This window comes from Sinocyclocheilus grahami, unplaced genomic scaffold, assembly GCF_001515645.1.
Source record: "Sinocyclocheilus grahami isolate Dianchi unplaced genomic scaffold, SAMN03320097.WGS_v1.1 scaffold104.1, whole genome shotgun sequence".
Classification (NCBI taxonomy): Eukaryota; Metazoa; Chordata; class Actinopteri; order Cypriniformes; family Cyprinidae; genus Sinocyclocheilus; species Sinocyclocheilus grahami.
This window is the reverse complement of record NW_015505283.1, coordinates 541,189-563,696: the sequence shown is the minus strand read 5'-3', so window position 1 is coordinate 563,696 and position 22,508 is coordinate 541,189. Positions and strand designations below refer to the sequence as shown.

Genomic DNA, 22,508 nt, shown 5'->3' with positions numbered 1-22,508 from the left:
GAAATCAGTGGTTAAGTTGTATTTACAACACTGTTCCAGAACACTTCAACCCAAATATTCAGATGCGTGCAGCACATTTTATGAAGGACTGTTTCCTGATCCTGGTAGAGTAGACTACAGTGCCGGCTGTTCTGACTCACAGATTGTAAGTACGTTTTTTATATTTAAAGAGTTTTTATATTTTATATTTTTTATATTTAAAGCGAGTTTTTTGGGCAGTGTAGAGTAGGGCTTGTTGTTTGTCATTTCTCTGATCACAAATGCAGACATGGTTTTATGTTTACGTGGCGTGATGCAACGCAACGTGTAAAAAGACAGTATAAGTCATTATAATCCATAATTATGTCCCCACTGGATGCAACGAATGCCTTGTTTATAATGGGTTTTAATGTTTTTGAATCATCATCCCGGCCGGACAGGGCATCATCACGATATGGTAAGGGGCACACCTCGCTTTTCAGACCGATGAGCTTTGTAAAAATTTACGCATTTCAGAAAGGCGGGGCATAGAGGAGAAACAATAATGTTTTTTGAACCGCATAAACACATTTCATTACACCAAATACACAAAATAATGTTCTTTTTAGCAACATATGACCCCTTTAAACAGGATTTCTTTTTACTGTAAATATGTCCAGGACTTTTAGTGAGGGCTGTTCCTTGACTTGGTGTTTTGTTTTTCTTGCCATGCATGTTTGTACAAACATAAGCCTTAAATTTATGGGAGAAGACATCAAAGCTGATCCCTAAAGCATGTTTTAACATCTACTGTTACAGTCATTAGTAAAGCAGCTCACGGAACACTACATGAAAGTTGCACAGGACAACTACAAAAACAAACAATGGACCTTTGGCACAAAGATTATTTAGGCCTCAGACCGGTACAGAGCACATTGCATTTTAATTTCCTTTTTCTCACAATGGCTTGAAAAACAGTAAAATAGGCTGTCAGGGACTGATTGTGTCCACTTTTTGAGATATTTCAGTTGCTTACATTTACTGAACATACCTCCTTATATTGTTATAGTATCCAGAAAACAAAAATTAAATATATAATTTTTTTTACTTTAAATTCTAATGCAAAGATTTATTTTTGTGGCAACAATTCAATAGATGCATGTGGAAATCAGTTCCGTTAAAGTACATGTAAGTTAAATTACCATTCTGTAGTTCATTCAAGTGAATTATTCGCTTCGATAAACCCAACAAGCACTTTAGTTTCTACTAAACGTTGTTGACTTGCATAACCCATCATCTGGCACATACAGCATTACAACAGGAATCTGTTACTTAACCTTCCAGTAGTTCTCGCTCAGTTCCTGTTTGTGATTTCAATGCATAAAGAAAAAGGTTTCACCTCTCGGCTACCTCACTTCCTCCCTCTGCCAGAGCTGGTTTCCTGAAAGGCGCAGGAATGTTTTCCATGGCGACTCTCAAAAAAACAAAACCCCACTATTTCCTGATTACAATTAACAGTGAAATCACAATATAAAATCACAACAGGTGTTTAATATCACCCTTTATTTCCTTAAATATCATATAAAAGACATGTAGTATGTGCAGTTTAAAAGCTCAGGTTGTTCAAGTGTGGCCTTGTATAAATATTTGCACATAGGAGTCTATTAAATGAAAGCACATTCAATGGGCCACTTTACAGACAGCAGCAGCAGAATATTAGAGAACATTTCCCAAGAAGAAAACCATGCAGGCACGATTATATATGTAACAAGTACAGTATAAACTGACCAATGCGGCTTCTTAGAGCAATATTACTGACACAGATTTGTTTGTAATAGCTCTGATTTGATTGCATTAAAAGTTTGAGCATTTGTGCTGAAAACATTCACACGTGATTAAATGCTCAAGTACAATGCATTTGACAGAATATTTAAAAACAGTCAATACCACTTTACAAGACCTGTTTAAAAAAAGCCATATAGTAGTTTGAAGAGTTTAAACCATATACACATGATGGTTCATACAGGTTTCAGATAACATGCATACAACAAGATTTTGTAACCATTTAGTGCAAATATTAAAACTAATATTTATCCTAATTTGGGTATGTCCACCACAAATCCAAAAGGAAATGTTATTGGTATTTCTCATGCCTTAATAGAATCGGTTCTATGAAGAGTGAAGGGTGTATTGTCTGGGAAACATGTTTGTCTGTTTTTGTGTGACAGTTTAAATGCAATGACGTCAAACAGGCTTTCATGTTGCTCACTGACCTCTCCTGACCCACCTTACAGCATGACACAGCTACGTCTCTCTGAAGGACAACACTGTCTTTTTGTATTCCATCAAAGATTCGTCTGGTAGGAAGCTGTTTTTCTGTCATTAGGGCATTTGCCCTCAAACTTGACCTTTAATCTCAGCCTGCCAGCTCCAATTCCCACATGCATGTCACCCCAGTGTGAAGTCTATACAGTATGTACACCTCTGCTCTCTTCCCATCAGACACCTTCACCTGTTCATCTGCTCGTCATATCTGCAGAGCAAAACAAATCATCTCCATCACTTTCACTGGTAGTGAAAACAATTAAGATAAGATACTTTTTAATATCAATTATTTACAGAAAAAGCTGTTGTAGGGATAACAAGGTAATTATACTAGTTAGATTCAAACATCACTTTCACTGGAATCTATTTTTTCATTTATTTGAAAAATAATTACATTTATTGATAATATTGATTTGTAAAATACACATTTGATGATACATTTGGTGTAAATTATTTACAGAGAAAAGACTAGATATGATGGAGAAATTGGGAGGAATGTGGTCAAGAAATTATACAGGTCACTTTCACGGTTATAATAATTTTTTGTTAATTTATTTAAAATAATAATACAATTGCATTTATTCAAGAAATATTTTTTATATATATATATATATATATATATATATATATATATAATACTTTTTTTGTAAATTATTTAGAGAGAAATTACCAGATATGATGGGAAAAACAGAAAATTATAGAAGTTGGACCCAAACATTTTTTTTAACAACAAATACATTTAAGATTTATGGAAAGATGTATGCCTTTATTATATATATAGTCCAGGTTTTTAAATAATGATACGTAGACAGTGCACTAATGTGGCCTGAAGTAGACACTCACTGTCTGATGCAGTCTGGGATTTGCAGCTGGGCCACAGGAACAAACTCGGCCATTTCTTGCAAGCTGTGGATGAAGCGCATCTTCCTGCTGAATTTCTCACTTCAAGAGAGAAAGAAATAGGTCAGACTGAGGGCTTTAGGTATTAATAATGTTTATGGCCTTTTCTTAGCTCTGTTTGCTAAACTAATGATCATCTGTGCTCACCTGATGAAGGGTTTGATGACGGTGATTAACGCTCTCACGTACCAGGCCGGGTGAACCACGAAAAGGCCTTTCAAGTCTTTCTTTAACCTTCAGAAAAGAAAATAGATTTAATACCTCAATCAGAAAAGCAAAGGCAAATGTATTAGAACTTAAAACTATTTTTGGTTCCAATAACTGGTCCAGTAACTCTCCCATTGGAGAAGCGCGATGCCAGCAGAACATGACGACACAAGGGAGCAATCGCTGACTGGCACCAGCACCACCCTGACCCGTGTGAAACCATGAGAGGCAGGGCGTTGAATCATGGGACACAGACAGGCAGAAACTTGGAGACGACATCTGTTTACGACATATTTCACTGGTCTCCTAGCCCAAAAATCATCCACAAACTTAACCATTTATATGTAGTTTCTTTCATATATCATTTAAGTGTTAGCGGTTATAAGGCTCAAATGCATTACTCTGGATGCTACATAAAGTGCTACTTCTCATCTACAATGGGGTCCAAAAGTCTGAGACTGTCTGTAAAAATCTTTTTATTTTGCATTTTAAATGAAGTTACATTAAATTCGACAATTTGAATTACAAATAAATACATATTCTAACTTTAAAGATTTTTTTTACATTCAAATTTAAGTGAATTATTTGCTTTATCCCCCTTTTTTGCTTTAAATATTTGAAAAAGTTCATCTTTGCATTCACTTTTTTGATATTTGATCAATATTGTGTGTTCATATTTATTGGCATTTTTGTTTAAATACAAAATGCTCAATATTTATTTCAATTTGATTTAGAATAGGATCTCAGTGTTTGCACTGAAACTGTGGAGAAAGTAGCTAAAATGCCTTCATCACAGGATTTTCCTTTTAGATTCACTGGTATTTCGAATGAATCCTGTCAGTTAATTTTCCTCCTAGCAGTTCCTTTTTGATTGTGTGACGTCATGCTTGGTGTTTTTTCTGTTGTTTTCTGTTGCCGTCTTTACAGTCAGCAGCTTATGAGTGATCTCAGAGGAAACTTCATGCAGTGACGCAACAGAGTCAGTAGGAATGACAAATCAGGCTTTCAAGAGCATCCCACACTCCCTTAGTTCCTCATTTCCCAAACTGATCTTACATGATAAGATGACCTTGAATCCTCACATAAAACATTTATGAGACTGATCTTCACCTGGAAGATTAGCCGTTAGATAGCTACGCCATAATATAGGGAAATCAAACAAGAATTTACCATTTTAATTCTTTGGTTCGTCAATAACCACAAAACAGACCATTTCAGAATCCTGTCCTGATCCTAATCGCCCCATCGGGTTTATTTTGGGATAATGACTGGCTGGCTGTACATAACCAAAAATTACAAGAGAAGTATCCTACGTAGAGATTTTGTAAATTACATTGGCGCCCATTGAGAACAGTCACACTGGCCTTGGAGAGCCGAAACTAGAGTTTTAAACCTTAAAGAACTAATCCGCAATGAAGTATGCAATCTAAACATGTCTAAATATAGCAACAACAACAAGAAAACATGACAGCTGAGAACAGGTCAAGGGTTATCGGAGGAATGTCTGGAAGAACCGATAACATGGCCTTCTTTGTATGAGTCCACAGCATTCCTATCATATTTCATAAGAGGGGCATTAAGAAAGAGAGAGTGGAGGTGGGTTCTTCTCATATTCGACACACAAACTAAACTAAAGGAACACGAAGACTGTCACAGGCAGAGCTTAGACACACACGCCCTCTTCTGGAGCTGATGGAAACCACCACTGTAGTTTCATGAGAAATCAAAGTAGTTTTGTTGCTTTTTTTTTTAGTGCATGTGTTTTTGTCTACACTAATGTTCAAAAATTCAGCAAAAACAGAAATATTGTGAAATATTATTACAATATACATTTTTTATATATTTTAAAATGTTATTTATTTCTGTGATGGTAAAGTTGAATTTTCAGCAGTCATTACTCCAGTCTTCAGTGTCACATGATCCTTCAGAAATCATTCTAATATGTGACCATGGACCACAAAACCAGTCATAAGGGTCAATTTTATGAAAATGAGATTTATACATCATCTTAAAGCTGAATAACTAAGCATTCCATTAATGTATGGTTTGTTAGGATAGGACAATATTTGGCTGAGATAAAACTATTTGAAAATCTGGAATCTGAGGGTGCAAAAAATCTAAATATTGAGAAAATTGCCTTTAAAGTTGTCCAATTGAAGTTCTTAGCAATGCATATTACAAATCAAAAATTAAGTTTTGATATATTAACGGTAGGAAATTTACAAAATATCTTCATGGAACATGATCTTTACTTAATATCCTAATGATTTTTGGCATAAAAGAAAAATCGATAATTTTGATTCATACAATGTAATGTTGGCTACAAATATATCCGTGTGACTTAAGACTGGTTTTGTAGTCCAGGGTCACATATGCTGATTTGGAGCTTAAGAAAAAAATCTTATTATTATCAATGTTGAAAACAGTTGTTCTGCTTAATATTTTTGAGAAAACGGTAGTAAAGGAAAAAAAAAAGAAAAGAAATCTTATGACCCCAATCATTTGAACAGTTGTGCATATTCTATTGTTTTCTTAAAAGCTGACAAAATAAACTTTTATCAGATATACACACTTAAAAATAAGTCATTCTCTTCTGGAAAAAGTGAACCAAAATTATTGATGATATCATCTCTTGCTCAGGGGTGTATGCATATTTTTGTCCAATAAAATGATTTCTAGAATAAGAACGTCTCATCCCCAAATTTCACCTGCCACCAATTAGCAACAGCAAGTAACTTTGTTTTGTTGTGCTTTTCCAGGCTGTGTCGCAAACTAAAGTCTATTGGCTATCTGCCCTGCCACAACTTCCCGTTTCAAAAGTAAATATGTCAACATAAGAAACAAAATTTCACTTGTCAAACCATTCCAAGAAGTCTTTAAAAACCATATGAAATCAAAATTTAAACAATCAATTTTTTGTTGGCCACACGGAAGGATAAAAACTGAATTAGCCAATGATATCATTATACAACAACAGAAATTGATTGTTGTCTTCAATTATAACATTTTTAACTTGATGATAAATCATAGCAACTTTAAGTATGGCTCACCTTCTGTCGATGGACATGTAACACTGTCGAAGCCACTTAATCCCGGGCATCTTATTGCGAGGGGCCATTCCACACAGATACACCAATATGTAATTCTCAGACACCATCAAGTCCAACGTGCCAATAATGTACCTAAATCCAAATAAACCATTAAATGCGAATAAACATTTAAGTTTTAGAAAATAAAAGTCATTGCAATAAATTCATCCCAAATCAATCAGTTTTTACCTGAAGAGATTGTCCATCACATACTCATAGTGTTCGGTTGTATTTTCTGGTAGGTAGCAGGAAGTAAACATGATGATGGCTGTCGATCCGTCTCCATAATATCCTATAAAAGGTCGATTTTAGTTGGTAATTTCAGTAAAGGACATTCATCCCAGCCTGTTCAACAAACGCTCACCTCCGTGGGAAAGAACTTGAAGGTACGGCTCCAGAACGCTCATGTTGACTTGGTAGTCTTGGCCGCCAATATGGAATCGCCTCCATCGCCGCCCATTGCTGTCCACCTGATCCAAGTCCAGGTGTCCCATTTCTGCATGCTCTAGTAAACTGGCTTTTCTGATCGCTGCTTTGCCCATCCTGGGAAGATCATCTGCAATGACCACAGTACTAGTGGTAAACCACTGCTCTGCGTAGAATTCCCTGTCCCATACTTGTGAAACTGATAAATGACACAACCCTAATGAATGTCAAAATAACTGAATACCTTCCCACTCTAAGTCGTGCATGCTGTCTGGGAAGTTGTAAGACTCGCTGTCTGACGGGGTCTCTAGGGCCTCCAGGTTAATGTCCATCTCTAGGTCATCATCAGGAGATGGTGAAAGAGCAGAGGCATCAAACTCGTCAGATTTCACGCTCCGGTCAGTAGAGGTTTTATCCAGTGTTAAACTAAGAGTCGGCGCTACTAGTCGCTTCTTCCTGATGGTATCACCTGTAAGGGCCAGGCTAGTTGGTGGGACTAGTGGAAAGAAAGAAAAAGAGAGGTCAGGCAAAAGACAGGCATATATTGTGTATACGCTATCAATTTTACTACATTTTTATTTTCAGGTATTTTTTAGCGTTCCGTTTCAAATAAATACTTTTTTCCATTCAAAGACTTGTATAACAGTTTCCACAAAAATATTAAGCAGCACAACTGATTTTAGTATTGATAATAAGAAGAAATGTTTCCTAAGCACCAAGTCAGCGGATTAGAATAATTTCTGAAGGATCATGCGACACTGAAGCCCGGAGTAATGATTGTTGATCTTTGCCAGCACAGTATATTAATTAATTATATACAGAATATAATATACGGATTAAATCACATTTTCAAATGTACTAAAGAAAGAGATTTTTTTTATTGCAATACTATTGCAAATTGTAATATTTCACAATATTACTGTTTTTACTGGATATTAAAGCAAATAAAAGCAGCCTTGGTGAGCATAAGAGACTTCTTTCAGAAACACTGAAAAACACTGTAGTGCATCTATATATATGATATTATATAAGAGGCAGATATTTTGGCCAGTAACTAATTGGAGAAATTAGGTTACCAGGCCTGTTTCCCTCAGCTCCAGGGCTTCCCTCTTCATCTCCAGGACTCTGTGTGTCCTCAGGAAGAGGCCTACAAAGATCACATTATTTAATCCCATTTGCACTTAATATGAACATAAATCAGGTGCATGTATCTAGTGCAGTTTACCTGGGGAACTCCTCATCCTGCCATTCCTCCCGGAGCTCCATGTCGGGGATGAAGGCTGATGTCTTGGCGTTTTCTGAATGCCTGCAGGTATAAATTGAACATGTAAAGAAAGTTAATGGGGCTTCTTTGTCCCCATGTCAAAATGTTATTAATTATTAACAATTAAATGATCAGCAGGAAAATAACTTACTCCTCAATTTTGTCCAAATAAAAATTCCAGGTTTGTTTGTTTTAATTACAGTTTTAATTAATTGACAGTCTGATGTTCAGTTAAAGGCAGGAAAACCACACTAGGCTTACTAGAAAATGTTCCCATTTGCACTTAATATGAACATAAATCAGGTGCATGTATCTAGTGCAGTTTACCTGGGGAACTCCTCATCCTGCCATTCCTCCCGGAGCTCCATGTCGGGGATGAAGGCTGATGTCTTGGCGTTTTCTGAATGCCTGCAGGTATAAATTGAACATGTAAAGAAAGTTAATGGGGCTTCTTTGTCCCCATGTCAAAATGTTATTAATTATGAACAATTAAATGATCAGCAGGGAAATAACTTACTCCTCAATTTTGTCCAAATAAAAATTCCAGGTTTGTTTGTTTTAATTACACAGTTTTAATTAATTGACAGTCTGATGTTCAGTTAAAGGCAGGAAAACCACACTAGGCTTACTAGAAAATGGCAAACTATGATCAATAATAACAGTGATTAGATAGATGATTAGATAGATAGATGTAAGCATTAAAAATTCATGTTGGATTAGACTGCACGTAGAAACAGGGCTGTGTACACTTGAAACCTTATGTAAATATGTAAATAATGGCAGTGTAAACATGCTAAACTCACCTTTTCAATAACCTCGTACAGGAGATGCTTCTCAAAAACAATTTGGTAAAAAAAAGTATTTCCTAAGAACATTACAAGCGCTATAGTTAAACTGATTTATTCTAGGCTACTGATGTATAACTAGCCATTTACCTTTACAACGACAAGGGCGATTCTTTCTCTCTACCTCGCCCAAGCAAAGCACCTTCACGCCAAACACAGAATTCAGCCAATCAGAGCGCGTCTCCGCACCTCCCAGAGCTGTTTCAACGCCCCGCCCACAACCCTACAGCTGTACACGTTCAATGTCAGCCCAGGGCTTCATAGCTGCGGAGATTTAGATCCATCAACTCTAATGGGTTATATAACCTATTTAAAAATAGTTTATTTTGAACAGCTTGGGACAAAATTGTAACTTCAGTTGTCATTAGTTTTGAAAACAGAAACATTTATGAAATCCTTCATCCCGAAGGTTTTCTTTCTATACTAGTTCAACAGCATCACACAAACTCTGGTGAGTTTTAAAGTTGTTTTAAGCTACATTTTGAGTAATTGTGCTTATTTTTTGTGCCACAACTATTGTCAGCTCTGTGACACAAACTGTAACGAAATTGTTTAGGATTTTAAAATGAATTTCCTTCATATTAGGTAGGTCCTAAAAACCATAAAAACAAAATAATGGCTGCATGTAATACGTGTGATGTGCAAAATTTGAGTCAACACTGACATTTTTCTGATGCTGATAATTTACTGAACTGAAAATCCGTTTGAAACCATCAAGTAGTCTCAGTTCTTTTATTCACCAAAGTGAATGCTAGGTTTCAATGTAGAGATATATTTTCATGCAATTTTTTTGTGAAAAAACTGAAACAGCTGCATATGATCCCACACATAGATTAATACCTTAACAGATTCATCCAAAACATGCACTGCATCTACTTTTATTCCAATATTGTAGCTCATATTTTCTAACCACTGTTCAAATATACTGAAAATAGCAATTCTATTGTGTCAGACTTGTCAAATACAAACTCAAATATAAAACTTGTCCTTGTTTCTACCTCAAGTATTTCTTTACGTCAGCACACGTGGCACAAATGACCAGAAAATCTCGTTTTGTTTTCAGCTGATTCCGGGCAGGTAATGAGCCTGTGTGCTCCTGCTGGCAGCAACATAAGAGCTTCTGTCCAACGTCACATAACACAACCTGTTTCTGATGTGAAGCCATTATCAAATTCATTCAGAGCTTGTTGGTATTGTCTTCACTTCAACCCTGTAACCTTTACATACACTGTACACTATTGTCCCGCAAGACTGCTCCGAGATTGTACATTATTTCAAACATAACTGCTCTGAGGAGGCTGTATGTTTTTAGTTACTGACTGACTCACTAGTCAATACAGCATCAAGACACTGTTGTGTAATCTCAAGCCCAGTGTTGTCCTATCTAAGACCTTATCAGATGTCAAAATGTATTTTAAGAAATATGTAGGGCGTTTTTTTAGAACAATGTATGACAATTGTGGCAGACAACATGATACCTCCACACTGCAAAGCATAAGGTGTGTGCTGTTTCAGCAATTGTTCTTTGATGTAACTCTTATAAGATTTAGTAAAGTAATCGCCTGCTGGGAAATCCTTTGTCCTGGTTGTAAGATGCTACAGTAACTCATTCTGTAACTTGCTGTTATTAAGGATATAAGTTCATATCACATAAACACTGAGGGTTTTTAATGACACTAAGTTTCATGCATTCTCTTCTTGTCTGAACATGAACTTGGAATTTGGTATGGAAATTAACAAGTCAAAAGACCTATTCTGTGATTATAGTAGAATTAAGAGCTTTAAAATCATCTCAATTTTACAGTCTCAAACCATCAAAAGTTATAATGACATGAAAGTTTTTGTAGTGGTGCCAGTGGAAATCAAACATTAAAGATTAACGTAATTCCCCTTTGAAAAAACATAACTTACTAAACTGTACATTTTTGTCAATTTTTTTCCATTTACATTTGGATGTTTAACTTGTGACAGCAGTGAAACTCGTTTCAAATATAAATGACAGAGAATCTGATGGTCTGTCAGATGAAAGGATATGAGAGATGATGTCTTTCTGTGGTTGTTAGGTCTCAATCAAACATTAAAGATTAACGTAATTCCCCTTTGAAAAAACATAACTTACTAAACTGTACATTTTTGTCAATTTTTTCCATTTACATTTGGATGTTTAACTTGTGACAGCAGTGAAACTCGTTTCAAATATAAATGACAGAGAATCTGATGGTCTGTCAGATGAAAGGATATGAGAGATGATGTCTTTCTGTGGTTGTTAGGTCTCAAATATCAGTCAAGAAGATTGACAAAAGTAGCGGAAATCAGTTCAACGGCAACTTCCTTTTTCTGAAATCCTCTTTCTAAATAACTAGACACAGAACTGCTACAAGGATTTCTCTCGTGTCCTTCTGCTGTACGATTCACAGTGCAATGGAACAGCTCGTACATTTGGCAAAAGCAGCGATCATCATCCAATATGCGCTTATGACCTCTTATGGTACGTTTTGATCTTATAAATATGTTTTGACCAGGTATTATAGTAACTGAAACCTTAAATCCTCATTGTAAATTTTGACTTACCCATTTGGCATGTACCCTTCCCTCTGGTCTGAGTAAGTCCCCATGTCTAAAGTCTTAAAAATGATAAGTGTTTCAATTAGAAATGCATTCAGTGAACTCAGCTGCTGACCATGACCTGAAGTGTTTCATGAGCTTCACCAGTTTCAGTGACTGTATCTTGTGTCTTGTGTTAGGGAACTCGCCCTGACTGTCAGTACAGGTTTTTCAACATTTCTGACTTCTGCTGACTGAATTGTCTGTCTCCCATTGGCTCAGCTGCTTTGAGCACTTCTGCTCCCCCACAGGGAAGGCTGGAAAGGTGGAGGGAGACGCCACAGACAGGCATGGCTACATGGTCCTAATACCCTTGAGGTTACAGGCCCCTTCAAAAGACAATTAACTACTCCATATCTTTAGCTGTTTATATTCAATTAGGTACATACACTACTGTTCAAACGTTTGAGGTCAGTAAGATAAATACTTCTATTCAGTAAGGATTCATTAAACTGATCAAAAGTGACAGTAAAGACATTTGCATTACTCAAACAAATGCTTTTTCGATTTCAAATGAATGCTGTTCTTTTGAACTTTCTATTCAAAGAATCTTGAAAAAAAACGTGTCACATTTTCCACACAAATATTATGCAGCACAACTGGTTTCAACATTGATAATAAGAAATGTTATTTGAGCACCAAATCAGCACATTAGAATGATTTATAAGGATCATGTGACACTGAGAACTGGAGCAATGAATGTTGACAATTCAGCTTTGTCATCTCAGGGGAAAAAAATATATAATTTTTTTAAACATATTTGTATTTGTTTATTACATTGTAATAATATTTCACTGTTAACGCTAACTTCTTTAATTAACACTACAAAGAATTAAGTATGTTATTTGTATCAAAAGCAACGATAGCTACCACGTTATAATTAATTGTATAATACCGGAAATTCATTCGGAATCAGTTTATTCTATTAATTGTCAGTTGCTAGCTTGCACTGGGTGCTTATTGTCAATTTTAGATAATATGTTTAAATGTTTATATGTCTCAATGAGACTTCAGATTAATTTAGAAGATTAAATATGAATATGACTGCGAACAATAAATAAACAGCCTAAATCTGAATTGTTATTTACGATAGTCAAACTTTAAATATTTTATATATAATGTATTTTTGTAATGCTCCATTCGAATGAATGGTCTCTTCAGACTGTATCGTACCTTTTGTGAGTTAACCAGATCAATAAAGTGCCATTTCCTTCTCAAGCCCTGATGCAGCACTGTTGGATATGAACTTCATCCTCTTGAAGACGCAGAAGGACTTTCCTTCTCCAGCTCTTATTCAAGACTCTCTTGGACAACAGATTCTCATCACTGTCCCTCAGATGATGTGTCCTCCATGCTGGCCATCTTGGTAACTTTCTCCACCAAAACCTCAGGACTGATTTTTGGTAGGCCATTGTCCAAGGGACAACCCTCCACAAGACTGTTCATTGGCGTTGGAGGAACCTGGCCATCGTCCTCTATCCCAGCGTCCTCGGGACATTGTTGTGAGTCACTCTGGTCCTGATTGAAATCATCGTCCAGATCTAGGTCCTCTATGTTCCCACTTTGATACACTTTTCTTTCCCTCTCCTTCAGGAAGTCTGCGATTATGGGCATTACCTTCTTGCGGGATGCTAATGTGTTACCCTGTATAAAGGCCTTCACATCTGGATATGGACTGCTCATTGGCTTAAGGTCCAGACTGGGGTTTTTGGCTTTTTCTAGTGCTTTACTCATCTATGAAAAAAGAAAATACAGATATCAATTAGTAAAGTGAGAAAAATCTTTCATTTTAGCTTTCATTTTCAAAAATGTGTATTTATTTTATACATTACTGTTGAAAAGTTTGGGGTTAGTAAGATGTTTAATGTTTTGGAAAGAAGTTTGCTATGCTCAGCAAGGCTGCATTTATTTGATAAAAATGACCGTGACTATTGTGAAATATTATTACAATTTAAAACTTTTTTTTTCCATTTTAAAATGTAATTTATTCCTGTGATGACCGAGCTGAATTTTCAGCATCATTACTCCAGTCTTCAGTGTCACATGAAATTATTGTAATATGCTGATTTGCTCAAGAAACATTTCTTATAATCTTCAATGGTGTAATGCGAAATGTTTTTGTGAAAACTCTGATAATTGTTTTTTTCCAGAATTCTTTGATAAACAAGGTTAAAAAAATATCACTTCTTTGAAATGGACATCTTTTGTAATATTATAAATGTCTTTACTGTCACTTCAAAATCAATTTAAAGGGATAGTTTACATTTACATTTAGTCATTTAGCAGACGCTTTTATCCAAAGCGACTTACAAATGTAGACAATAGAAGCAATCAAAACCAACAAAAGAGCAATGATATGCAAGTGCTATAACAAGTCTCAGTTAGCTTAACGCAGTACACGTAGCAAGTTTTTTTTTTTCAATTATATAAAAAGAAAACAAATAGATCGAATACAAAAAGACTAGAAAAGCTAGTGTTAGTTTATTTTTATAAGAATAGCATTATAATAGAGAGTGCTAGAGCGTCAAATAAAGATGGAACAGATGTGTTTTTAGTCGTTTCTTGAAGATGGCTAAGGACTCAGCTGCTCGGATTGAGTTGGACAGGTCATTCCACCAGGAGGGAACAGTTCATTTAAAAGTCAGTGAAAGTGATTTTGTGCCTCTTTGGGATGGCACAATAAAGTAACGTTCTTTTGCAGAACGCAAGCTTCTAGAGGGCACATAAGTCACATTAGTTCACCCCAAAATGAAAATGTTGTCCTCATTTACTCACCCTCATGCCATTCCAAACCTGTATGTGTTTCTTTCTTATGTTGAACATAAAAGATGATATTTTGAAGAATGCTGGTAATCAAACAGTTGACGGTTCCCATTGACTTCCATAGTATTTATTTCCCTACTACGGAAGTTTACGGGGACCAGTTTGGTTCTTCAAAATTCTTCAAAACATCTTTTGTGTTCAACACAAGAAAGAAACTTTGGAACGACATAAGGGTGAGCAAATGATGACAGAATTTTCATTTTTGGGCAAACTATTCCTTTAATGCATCCTTGCTGAATAAATGGACTAAAAATATCTTACTTTTGAACAGTAGTGTATTTCCAAGTTAAACAAAATATATTAAGTGATCAGGAATTGACTGGCTCAAGCAAATATATTGCCATTTATACATGATCATTAACCAACATTAAAAGACTGGAAATAAAGCATAATTAAGTACAAACTGGGAAACCCTGTTAATTGGTTATAAAGATCTTTGCTGATCTTAATTCTTGCTGAGGGTTTATCATAAAATACATTCGATAAAAGACCTTCAAGGTGAAGAGTGTGCTTTTTGTTTCAAAATTAATTTGCTATTTTTTATAACTCCTAACCTGGCCAAATATGCAGTCAATTATAAGTAAGCCTTTTGTAGCTTCATTCCTGGAAAGAAATAAAGCGTAATGAGTACCTCTTCCCTGTAGACAGTGCTGGAGCTGTAGACGGCTAGCTGTCGGAGGGGCTGCTTGTTATCAATGAAAGAGATGGTCATGGCAACCACCAGGTTGTAGTTGTGATTGTGGCAGAACTCGCAGAGGGCCTGCTGTAGTCCACGCCTCTGAAGAAAAGCCTAAAGACAGAACAGCACTTTTAACATGTGAGCATCATAAGAAGAAAATAAAAGCTCATTTCACTTTAAGACAATTTCAAATGAGATACATATTTGCAATGCCCAAAATTTTCCTTCTGTTGTGTAAAGTTTTGATGCCATCGAATTCCAACATATATGTTTGTTTCAGCTAAGATATTAAGAACATTTCATTAGTGTAAGGTATTTTAATGAAATATAAATACATTACTGAAAAACAATCTTTAAAATATGCAGAGATCAATCAAACACAGTTTAATTTTATGAAATGCCTCTGATCTCTTCTGAATCATTTGACATATTTCTGATTAACTTCTTTGGCAATTTGACAGTTAAAATAATTACATAATAAACATTAAATAAGAGGCATTATTATATTTTGAAGTAATAATTGAGATTCTATATGTAATGTGATTTATTTTTCAAGTGTTATAATTAACATATCGGGGCCGGTTTTAAATCTTTGGATTTCTTATAGCATGTTTAAAAAAACTAACAAAAAACAATTTTCCCCCAGTCTCCTGTAGTGTGAACAAAGAAAGTTTTGATACTTCTCACATCTGATTCAGCAACCTCATGTCTTACTATTGTATGTGTATTAACAAGAGAAGAGGAGAGTCTGTCGCGGAGGTTAACGTCTGGTGTAATCAGTGGGTGTGCGAGACAGGCCGCCCAGCCCTGCGGTGAGTCTGGGTGTGTCTGACTTGGAATCGGTTGTGCTTCAGTATTAATGAGGAATTCACATGAGGAGTCATGAGGATGGGCACATGAGCACACTTTGTGCCCACAGCAGTAGTTCCTTACATTTCACAGTCTACATTTCCTCTCTGTCTTTGTGGAACCGAGTGCTGAGGCTAAATGCATAGCATAAACACAAAATTCACTTCATTTAGGACAAAACATGTCATTTGCACGTGATCTACTAAATTTAAAGTAAACATCAGAAATAATCGTGCCAGCATGTTTTAGAAATGCTCCAAGCATGCAATGAGATTCCATACATAACTTATAAGTTACAGAGATACACCAATACAACCCCCCCACCCCCCCTTAATTCTTGCTGAGGGTTTATCATAAAATACATTCGATAAAAGACCTTCAAGGTGAAGAGTGTGCTTTTTGTTTCAAAATTAATTTGCTATTTTTTATAACTCCTAACCTGGCCAAATATGCAGTCAATTATAAGTAAGCCTTTTGTAGCTTCATTCCTGGAAAGAAATAAAGCGTAATGAGTACCTCTTCCCTGTAGACAGTGCTGGAGCTGTAGACGGCTAGCTGTCGGAGGGGCTGCTTGTTATCAATGAAAGAGATGGTCATGGCAACCACCAGGTTGTAGTTGTGATTGTGGCAGAACTCGCAGAGGGCCTGCTGTAGTCCACGCCTCTGAAGAAAAGCCTAAAGACAGAACAGCACTTTTAACATGTGAGCATCATAAGAAGAAAATAAAAGCTCATTTCACTTTAAGACAATTTCAAATGAGATACATATTTGCAATGCCCAAAATTTTCCTTCTGTTGTGTAAAGTTTTGATGCCATCGAATTCCAACATATATGTTTGTTTCAGCTAAGATATTAAGAACATTTCATTAGTGTAAGGTATTTTAATGAAATATAAATACATTACTGAAAAACAATCTTTAAAATATGCAGAGATCAATCAAACACAGTTTAATTTTATGAAATGCCTCTGATCTCTTCTGAATCATTTGACATATTTCTGATTAACTTCTTTGGCAATTTGACAGTTAAAATAATTACATAATAAACATTAAATAAGAGGCATTATTATATTTTGAAGTAATAATTGAGATTCTATATGTAATGTGATTTATTTTTCAAGTGTTATAATTAACATATCGGGGCCGGTTTTAAATCTTTGGATTTCTTATAGCATGTTTAAAAAAACTAACAAAAAACAATTTTCCCCCAGTCTCCTGTAGTGTGAACAAAGAAAGTTTTGATACTTCTCACATCTGATTCAGCAACCTCATGTCTTACTATTGTATGTGTATTAACAAGAGAAGAGGAGAGTCTGTCGCGGAGGTTAACGTCTGGTGTAATCAGTGGGTGTGCGAGACACACACACGCACATATTAAACAATGTTATGTATTGTAATCAGCATTTTTATTCCCATAATTTATCTTAACTTATCTCTGGATATTCAGCACTGAACAAAACAGGTTGGATGCCTCTCACACATATATACACGTGCATAAAACAAGTATCTTTTGTTTTTGGCCATGCATCACTGTTTATTTAGCAACTTGTGCTATAAGTATTATATAACTTCAAGATGAAAGAATTCAAAGTTACTTTTAAGAAAACAAGAATACACTTCTGCATATATAGCAAACAATTGTTCAGTATCTCATTTAATAGTTAATAAAACAGACTGAGTAATGCGTGACGTTCAATCACTAAAAAGTGAGTTTTATTGTTTAAAACCAGCATTGAAATGATCATGTTAGTAATGTATTACTTCCTTCATTGTTCCTATGTATTACTGCAATTAAAAAACAAAAACAAACTAAATGCTATTCTTATATTTATTTTTCTTTTCCTTTCATTGTGTCCATTTGAAAGAAAGACAATGAAAGAAAAAGAAATATTCAATGAATTTTAACAGAATTTTACTATAGCAATTAAAAAATTACTTTGTAGTTCTTTTTAAGGGTGTGATTAAATCTTTTAAAAACACCGATCAGGTCACAAAAATAAAAATAAAATTATTCCAATGTATTGTATATATCTGCATATATCAATATGAATAACACAGTTTTGGTTAAAAGCTGTCTCAGCCAAATCAATACATTCCAAGCTTCTGAGATTGTAGAAGCTTTTAGAAGTCAAGTGAAATGTCATAACAGCACTGACCTCTAGTGTCATGTAAATGACACTGACAGCCAATTTTAGATCTCCACCAGATGCTGCTTTCATGTCTTTCAACAGCATCTGTTCTGTAGAGAGGCCTGAAATACAGGACAGTACCGTGAAATTACTTTCAATTAATTCATGCATTCAAATTATACGGTTTAATATGTCTACATCAAGTGGTTTGTTTCATTAACCTACACAGTACAAGATCCTCTCACCTGACACGTCAAACTTGGCATTCTGTAGCGACTGAAAGAGAGCGCCCCTCTTAGGCAGTTTTGGAAAACGTTTCTCCAAAAAGACGGCATACTGGCTGTCCTTAGGGGTGACTTTACCTGCTTCAGGTGCCATGTTAACACAGTCTAGTAAAATGGTACCTGTCAACACATACATTTTGCAAGTTAACAAGATGTTATCTTTCTGCTGACATCTCACATCTCTATCAAGTATCTCTTCTGGCTAAATGCCACTGAAGCCCATGCTGAGCCCATCTGATGTCTAACAGATTGAGCCGCAGTCATGCTGTGAGAGCTCACATTCCTCTCCGTGTTTATCACATCACCATGACACTCACCGTATAAAAGCTGAGCCACTTGTTGGTCGAGCACATCAGGTGCTTTTTGGGCAATGCGCTCAGTCACCAAGGTGGCACAGGAGCCCACAGGCTCCACAGTGACGGGACAGGAGGGGGATGTGGGCCTCTGTAGGAGGTGATGGTCAATTACTTCCACAACTGCATCCTCCAGCTCACTGTCAGCCCTACAGAATAACAGATTTACTAAAAAAAGAGTTGACCAAATCTCCTGATCTTCACTTCAAAAGTTAACTGGCATTGCACAGATTTTTTTAAATAAAAATCAATAATATCTATGATCTATAAATAAATGGTAAAGAGGTCAAATGTCTCAGTTCAGTACGAATCCTGCTTCTGTGGTCACAGGTTCGGTACAATAAACATTTCATATGTCGCTATTAGTGGTGAACTAATTAGATTTAGATTTAGATTTATTTTTGTTGCCATTCAATTTTAACAAGACCGTTTTACCACACATTTACAAAAATTCAGGCATATGGTGCAGTAAAATGCTTCATAATACTATTGCAATTAATTATTATTATTATTATTATAAATGTATTATTGCTATATTAAATATATAACTACTACTGTTCAAAAGATTATGGCAGGTAAGATTATTAATTTTTTTAAAGTCTCCTATATGCTCACCATTTTAAAATTACAATAAAATTACAATTTAAAATAACAGTTTTCAATTATAATATATTTTAAAGCATACTTTATTTCTGTGATGGCAAAGCTACATTTTCAACACATCACATGATCTTTCAGAAATCATTTTAATACAGTGATTTGGTGCATAAGAAATATTTTCTGCTATTATCATTCCTGTTTTGTTGCTGCTTAAATTTTTTTTTAGGATTCTTTAAAGAACGGCATTTATTTAAAATAGAAGTAGACATTTTGTAATTAATTAATACATTTTGATTAATTTAATGCATCCTTGCTTAATAAACATGTTAATTCCTTTCAACAACAACAACAACAACAAATCTTACTGACCCCAAACTTTTGAACAGTAATATTTATTTTGAATATATTTTATATATTAAAATGAAAATTCAGTTAATTAATTACTCTAAAATTGCATTCCTTTTATATGTGACAATGGAAGACGGAACATGGTGTAGTACACACACTGCATTTGTACTACAGAACAGAAGACTGACCTGGGCAGAACATTGTGGTCGACCAGGGTCAGTGTCAGCTGTTTGTTCTTGTGCAGGCCGTGGAGGTCCACCTCGTCTCTGAACAGCAGGCAGTCCTGCGACAGACCGGTCTCTCTCAGCAGAAAGGTGCTGTCAGAGCGCAAGGGGAACTCAGCCCGTGGGACGTTGAGCACAGGGACCGGCATCCTCTTACAATCAAGACTCTACGAGACGACAACATTAATGATGAACAAAACAATAATCCAGAATTATCACGTCTATTATCTCTGACACAATTTTCCAAGAACACTGCAGCAAAAGTGGTTTATTAGGTTGGGCATTGCATACCTTTGAACGAAAGTAGGCGAAGGTCAGGGCTGATACCATGGAGTCCATATCACAAGCCTCATTTCCCATTACGACATGCAGCCCTGGGCTGTTCTTACTACAACCCTGAGAATGAAACAGAACAGTGTCACAGGCTGCTGGACTAATATAGGACAAGAATTCATAACGTATAACTGCAAACCTAGTTCTTCATAATAAGGCTTTGGTGGCCTCTATTAACCAGGCTGAAATGCAAAACTGAAACGTCTGTTTGTGGTTTCTGTGACATTTCCTATGCACAAATATTTACAGCAAGTAGCAAGTACATGACAAGCTAAAAATGCATCTAATAGGCTGTGAGGACTTCCAGCTCCACAAAGTGCTTCATCTGACAAACAAACAGTGCTGAACTTATGATCACCCAGTCTCTCTATATAACCGGCAGCCAGTGGGAGGTGGAGTACAATGTGTCAGAGATAAAACACATTTTGTTGCTTCTCACCAGATATAGTTCAGCAGTATATTCTTTTAACAGATGATAACATGAATGACAACACAATTCATTTTCTTTTAAGGTAAATATTTGTTCTTAAAGGGACAGTTAATCTAAAAATGAAAATTATGCCTTTATTTACTCAATATCCAAACCTGTATCTCTTGCTTTTTTTCTGTGGAACATAAAAGGAGATGTTTTGATGAATGCTGATACTGCTCTTTTTCATTCAATAAAACCATACAATGTCCAGGGGTTATCAAAAAAGAAAGAAAGAAAGAAAAAGCTCCATAAAAGCAGGCCATATGCACTATATAGTCAAATTATATATTTGTGACTTGTTTTTATTAGCTGAAAATCTTCCTCTCTGCCACAGCTCAAATCTCATCCACGCTTACACACATTCAAATACTGTGCGAAAATATTTAACGTTAACAATAATGTAACCAATTTGTAACCAACCCTCATGTCTTTTCAAACCTGTAAGACCTTCATCTTCCGAAGTTCATCTTTGGAACACAAATGAAGATAAATAAAGTCTTGATTTTTGTTTTCTTTGTGCAGAAAAAGTGTTCTTGTAGCTTTATAAAATTAAGGTTGAATCACTGACGTTACATGGACAATTTTAACAATGTCCTTACTACCTTTCTGGGCCTTGAAAGTGGTAGTTGTGTTGCTGTCCATGCAGGGTAAGAAAGTTCTCGGATTTCATCAAAAATATCTTAATTTATGTTCCAAAGATGAACGAGGGTCTTACGGGTTTGGAACGACACCAATGTGAGTGATTGACGACAGAATTTTCATTTTTGGGTGAACTATCCCTTTAAATTTCAGTGCTTTCGTAACATGAATAATAGTATGGCTTCAGAAGACTTGGAGTATACACGACTGTTAAAAATCTGGAGTCTGATTTTTACTGTTTCTGATGACTCACCGAGGCTGCATTTATTTAAAAATAGAGTAAAAATATTAAAATTGTGAAATATTATTACAATTTAAAATAACTTTTCTTTTTAAATATTTTGTTCTTGTAATGGCAAAGCTGAATGTTCAGCAGACACTATTGCTCTAGTCTTCACTGTCACATGATCTTTTATCAATTATTCTAAATATGCTGATTTGGTGCTCATTATTGGTCAATTTAATGCATCCTTGCTGAATAAATGTATTACTTTCCTTATAAAAAAAGAAAAATCGACACTTTCTAACGGTAGTGTAGTTATGGACTACATTTATGTTACTTAAAATGTGTTTTTCTCTCTCTCTCTTTTGGGAACTTAAGAACCCGCAATTGTATATCAAAGCCTATTTACTGGACCACTTGTGAGATGAAGAGCACTTTTAATAGAATAACACCGAATGCATCGCCCTGGATTCAATAAAACCTTTTATCTCTCCCCATGATGACTCCTCTTCCAGCGTTAATTAGCATTTGGCCTGCTCCATTACTCCAGCCGAATACAGAAGCCATCCGTGACGTCAGCATTAAATGATGTACTCTGATCTGGGCAAGCGTTTGTTTGAAACGCTGGACGATGGACAGTCAACACAAAGTGACTGAGCTCACAGTTGGCACAGATCAGGGGTGAGGCTTTGGCAAGATCTCTCTTTCTCATGTGATAATCATCACCAAAATCCTTGTTAGATGGGGAAGTGCAGGAAAAACATGCTTATTCATGTCCATATGTGCATGGCCGGGGGACAGCGCAGGAAGTTAGTCACTGCAATCATGTGAAATGGACCACAGGACAGTGAGTAAACAGTACAGAACCTGCGGGTCTTGGGTCAGGGTGGAAAAGAGCTCTTGTGTGCGCTCTATTTGCAACCTCACGCTTCAGT

General features: G+C 35.7%; 2 protein-coding genes across 6 annotated transcripts; both read right to left on the bottom strand.

Annotated features, from left to right (window-relative positions):
* Nucleotides 1–1,510: 1,510 nt before the first annotated feature.
* Nucleotides 1,511–11,783, bottom strand: LOC107588479 (BCL2/adenovirus E1B 19 kDa protein-interacting protein 2-like). Of its 5 annotated transcripts, none has more exons than XM_016276582.1 (10): nucleotides 11,586–11,783; nucleotides 8,497–8,577; nucleotides 7,982–8,052; nucleotides 7,150–7,401; nucleotides 6,844–7,035; nucleotides 6,669–6,771; nucleotides 6,441–6,572; nucleotides 3,331–3,417; nucleotides 3,127–3,225; nucleotides 1,511–2,491 (listed from the first exon to the last, which is right to left on the bottom strand). In XM_016276582.1, the coding sequence occupies exons 1-10, from the start codon at nucleotides 11,627–11,629 to the stop codon at nucleotides 2,467–2,469; spliced, it is 1,086 nt and encodes a 361-aa protein (XP_016132068.1). In that variant the 5' UTR covers nucleotides 11,630–11,783; the 3' UTR covers nucleotides 1,511–2,466. The 5 variants fall into 5 exon arrangements, with proteins under 5 accessions (XP_016132068.1, XP_016132072.1, XP_016132070.1 ...); XM_016276586.1 differs by lacking the exon at nucleotides 11,586–11,783 and adding an exon at nucleotides 9,105–9,178; XM_016276584.1 differs by lacking the exon at nucleotides 11,586–11,783 and adding an exon at nucleotides 8,973–9,090.
* A 915-nt stretch (nucleotides 11,784–12,698) lies between these two features.
* Nucleotides 12,699–22,071, bottom strand: prune (prune exopolyphosphatase). The gene is made up of 8 exons (XM_016276635.1): nucleotides 22,055–22,071; nucleotides 20,198–20,378; nucleotides 19,871–20,073; nucleotides 18,699–18,883; nucleotides 18,343–18,501; nucleotides 18,125–18,219; nucleotides 16,486–16,644; nucleotides 12,699–13,352 (listed from the first exon to the last, which is right to left on the bottom strand). The coding sequence occupies exons 1-8, from the start codon at nucleotides 22,069–22,071 to the stop codon at nucleotides 12,942–12,944; spliced, it is 1,410 nt and encodes a 469-aa protein (XP_016132121.1). The 3' UTR covers nucleotides 12,699–12,941.
* Between the last annotated feature and the right edge of the window lie 437 nt (nucleotides 22,072–22,508).

Coding starts and splice junctions, on each gene's coding strand:
- LOC107588479 (XM_016276582.1), bottom strand. CDS start 11,629: ATGGGGACTTACTCAGACCAGAGGGAAGGGTACATGCCAAATGG. Junction 8,053..8,496: donor CAGGATGAGGAGTTCCCCAG/GTAAACTGCACT, acceptor TGATCTTTGTAG/GCCTCTTCCTGAGGACACAC. Junction 3,226..3,330: donor GTCATCAAACCCTTCATCAG/GTGAGCACAGAT, acceptor TCTCTCTTGAAG/TGAGAAATTCAGCAGGAAGA.
- prune (XM_016276635.1), bottom strand. Junction 20,074..20,197: donor TCGCCTACTTTCGTTCAAAG/GTATGCAATGCC, acceptor GTCGTCTCGTAG/AGTCTTGATTGTAAGAGGAT. Junction 18,884..19,870: donor GACCACAATGTTCTGCCCAG/GTCAGTCTTCTG, acceptor GTTATTCTGTAG/GGCTGACAGTGAGCTGGAGG.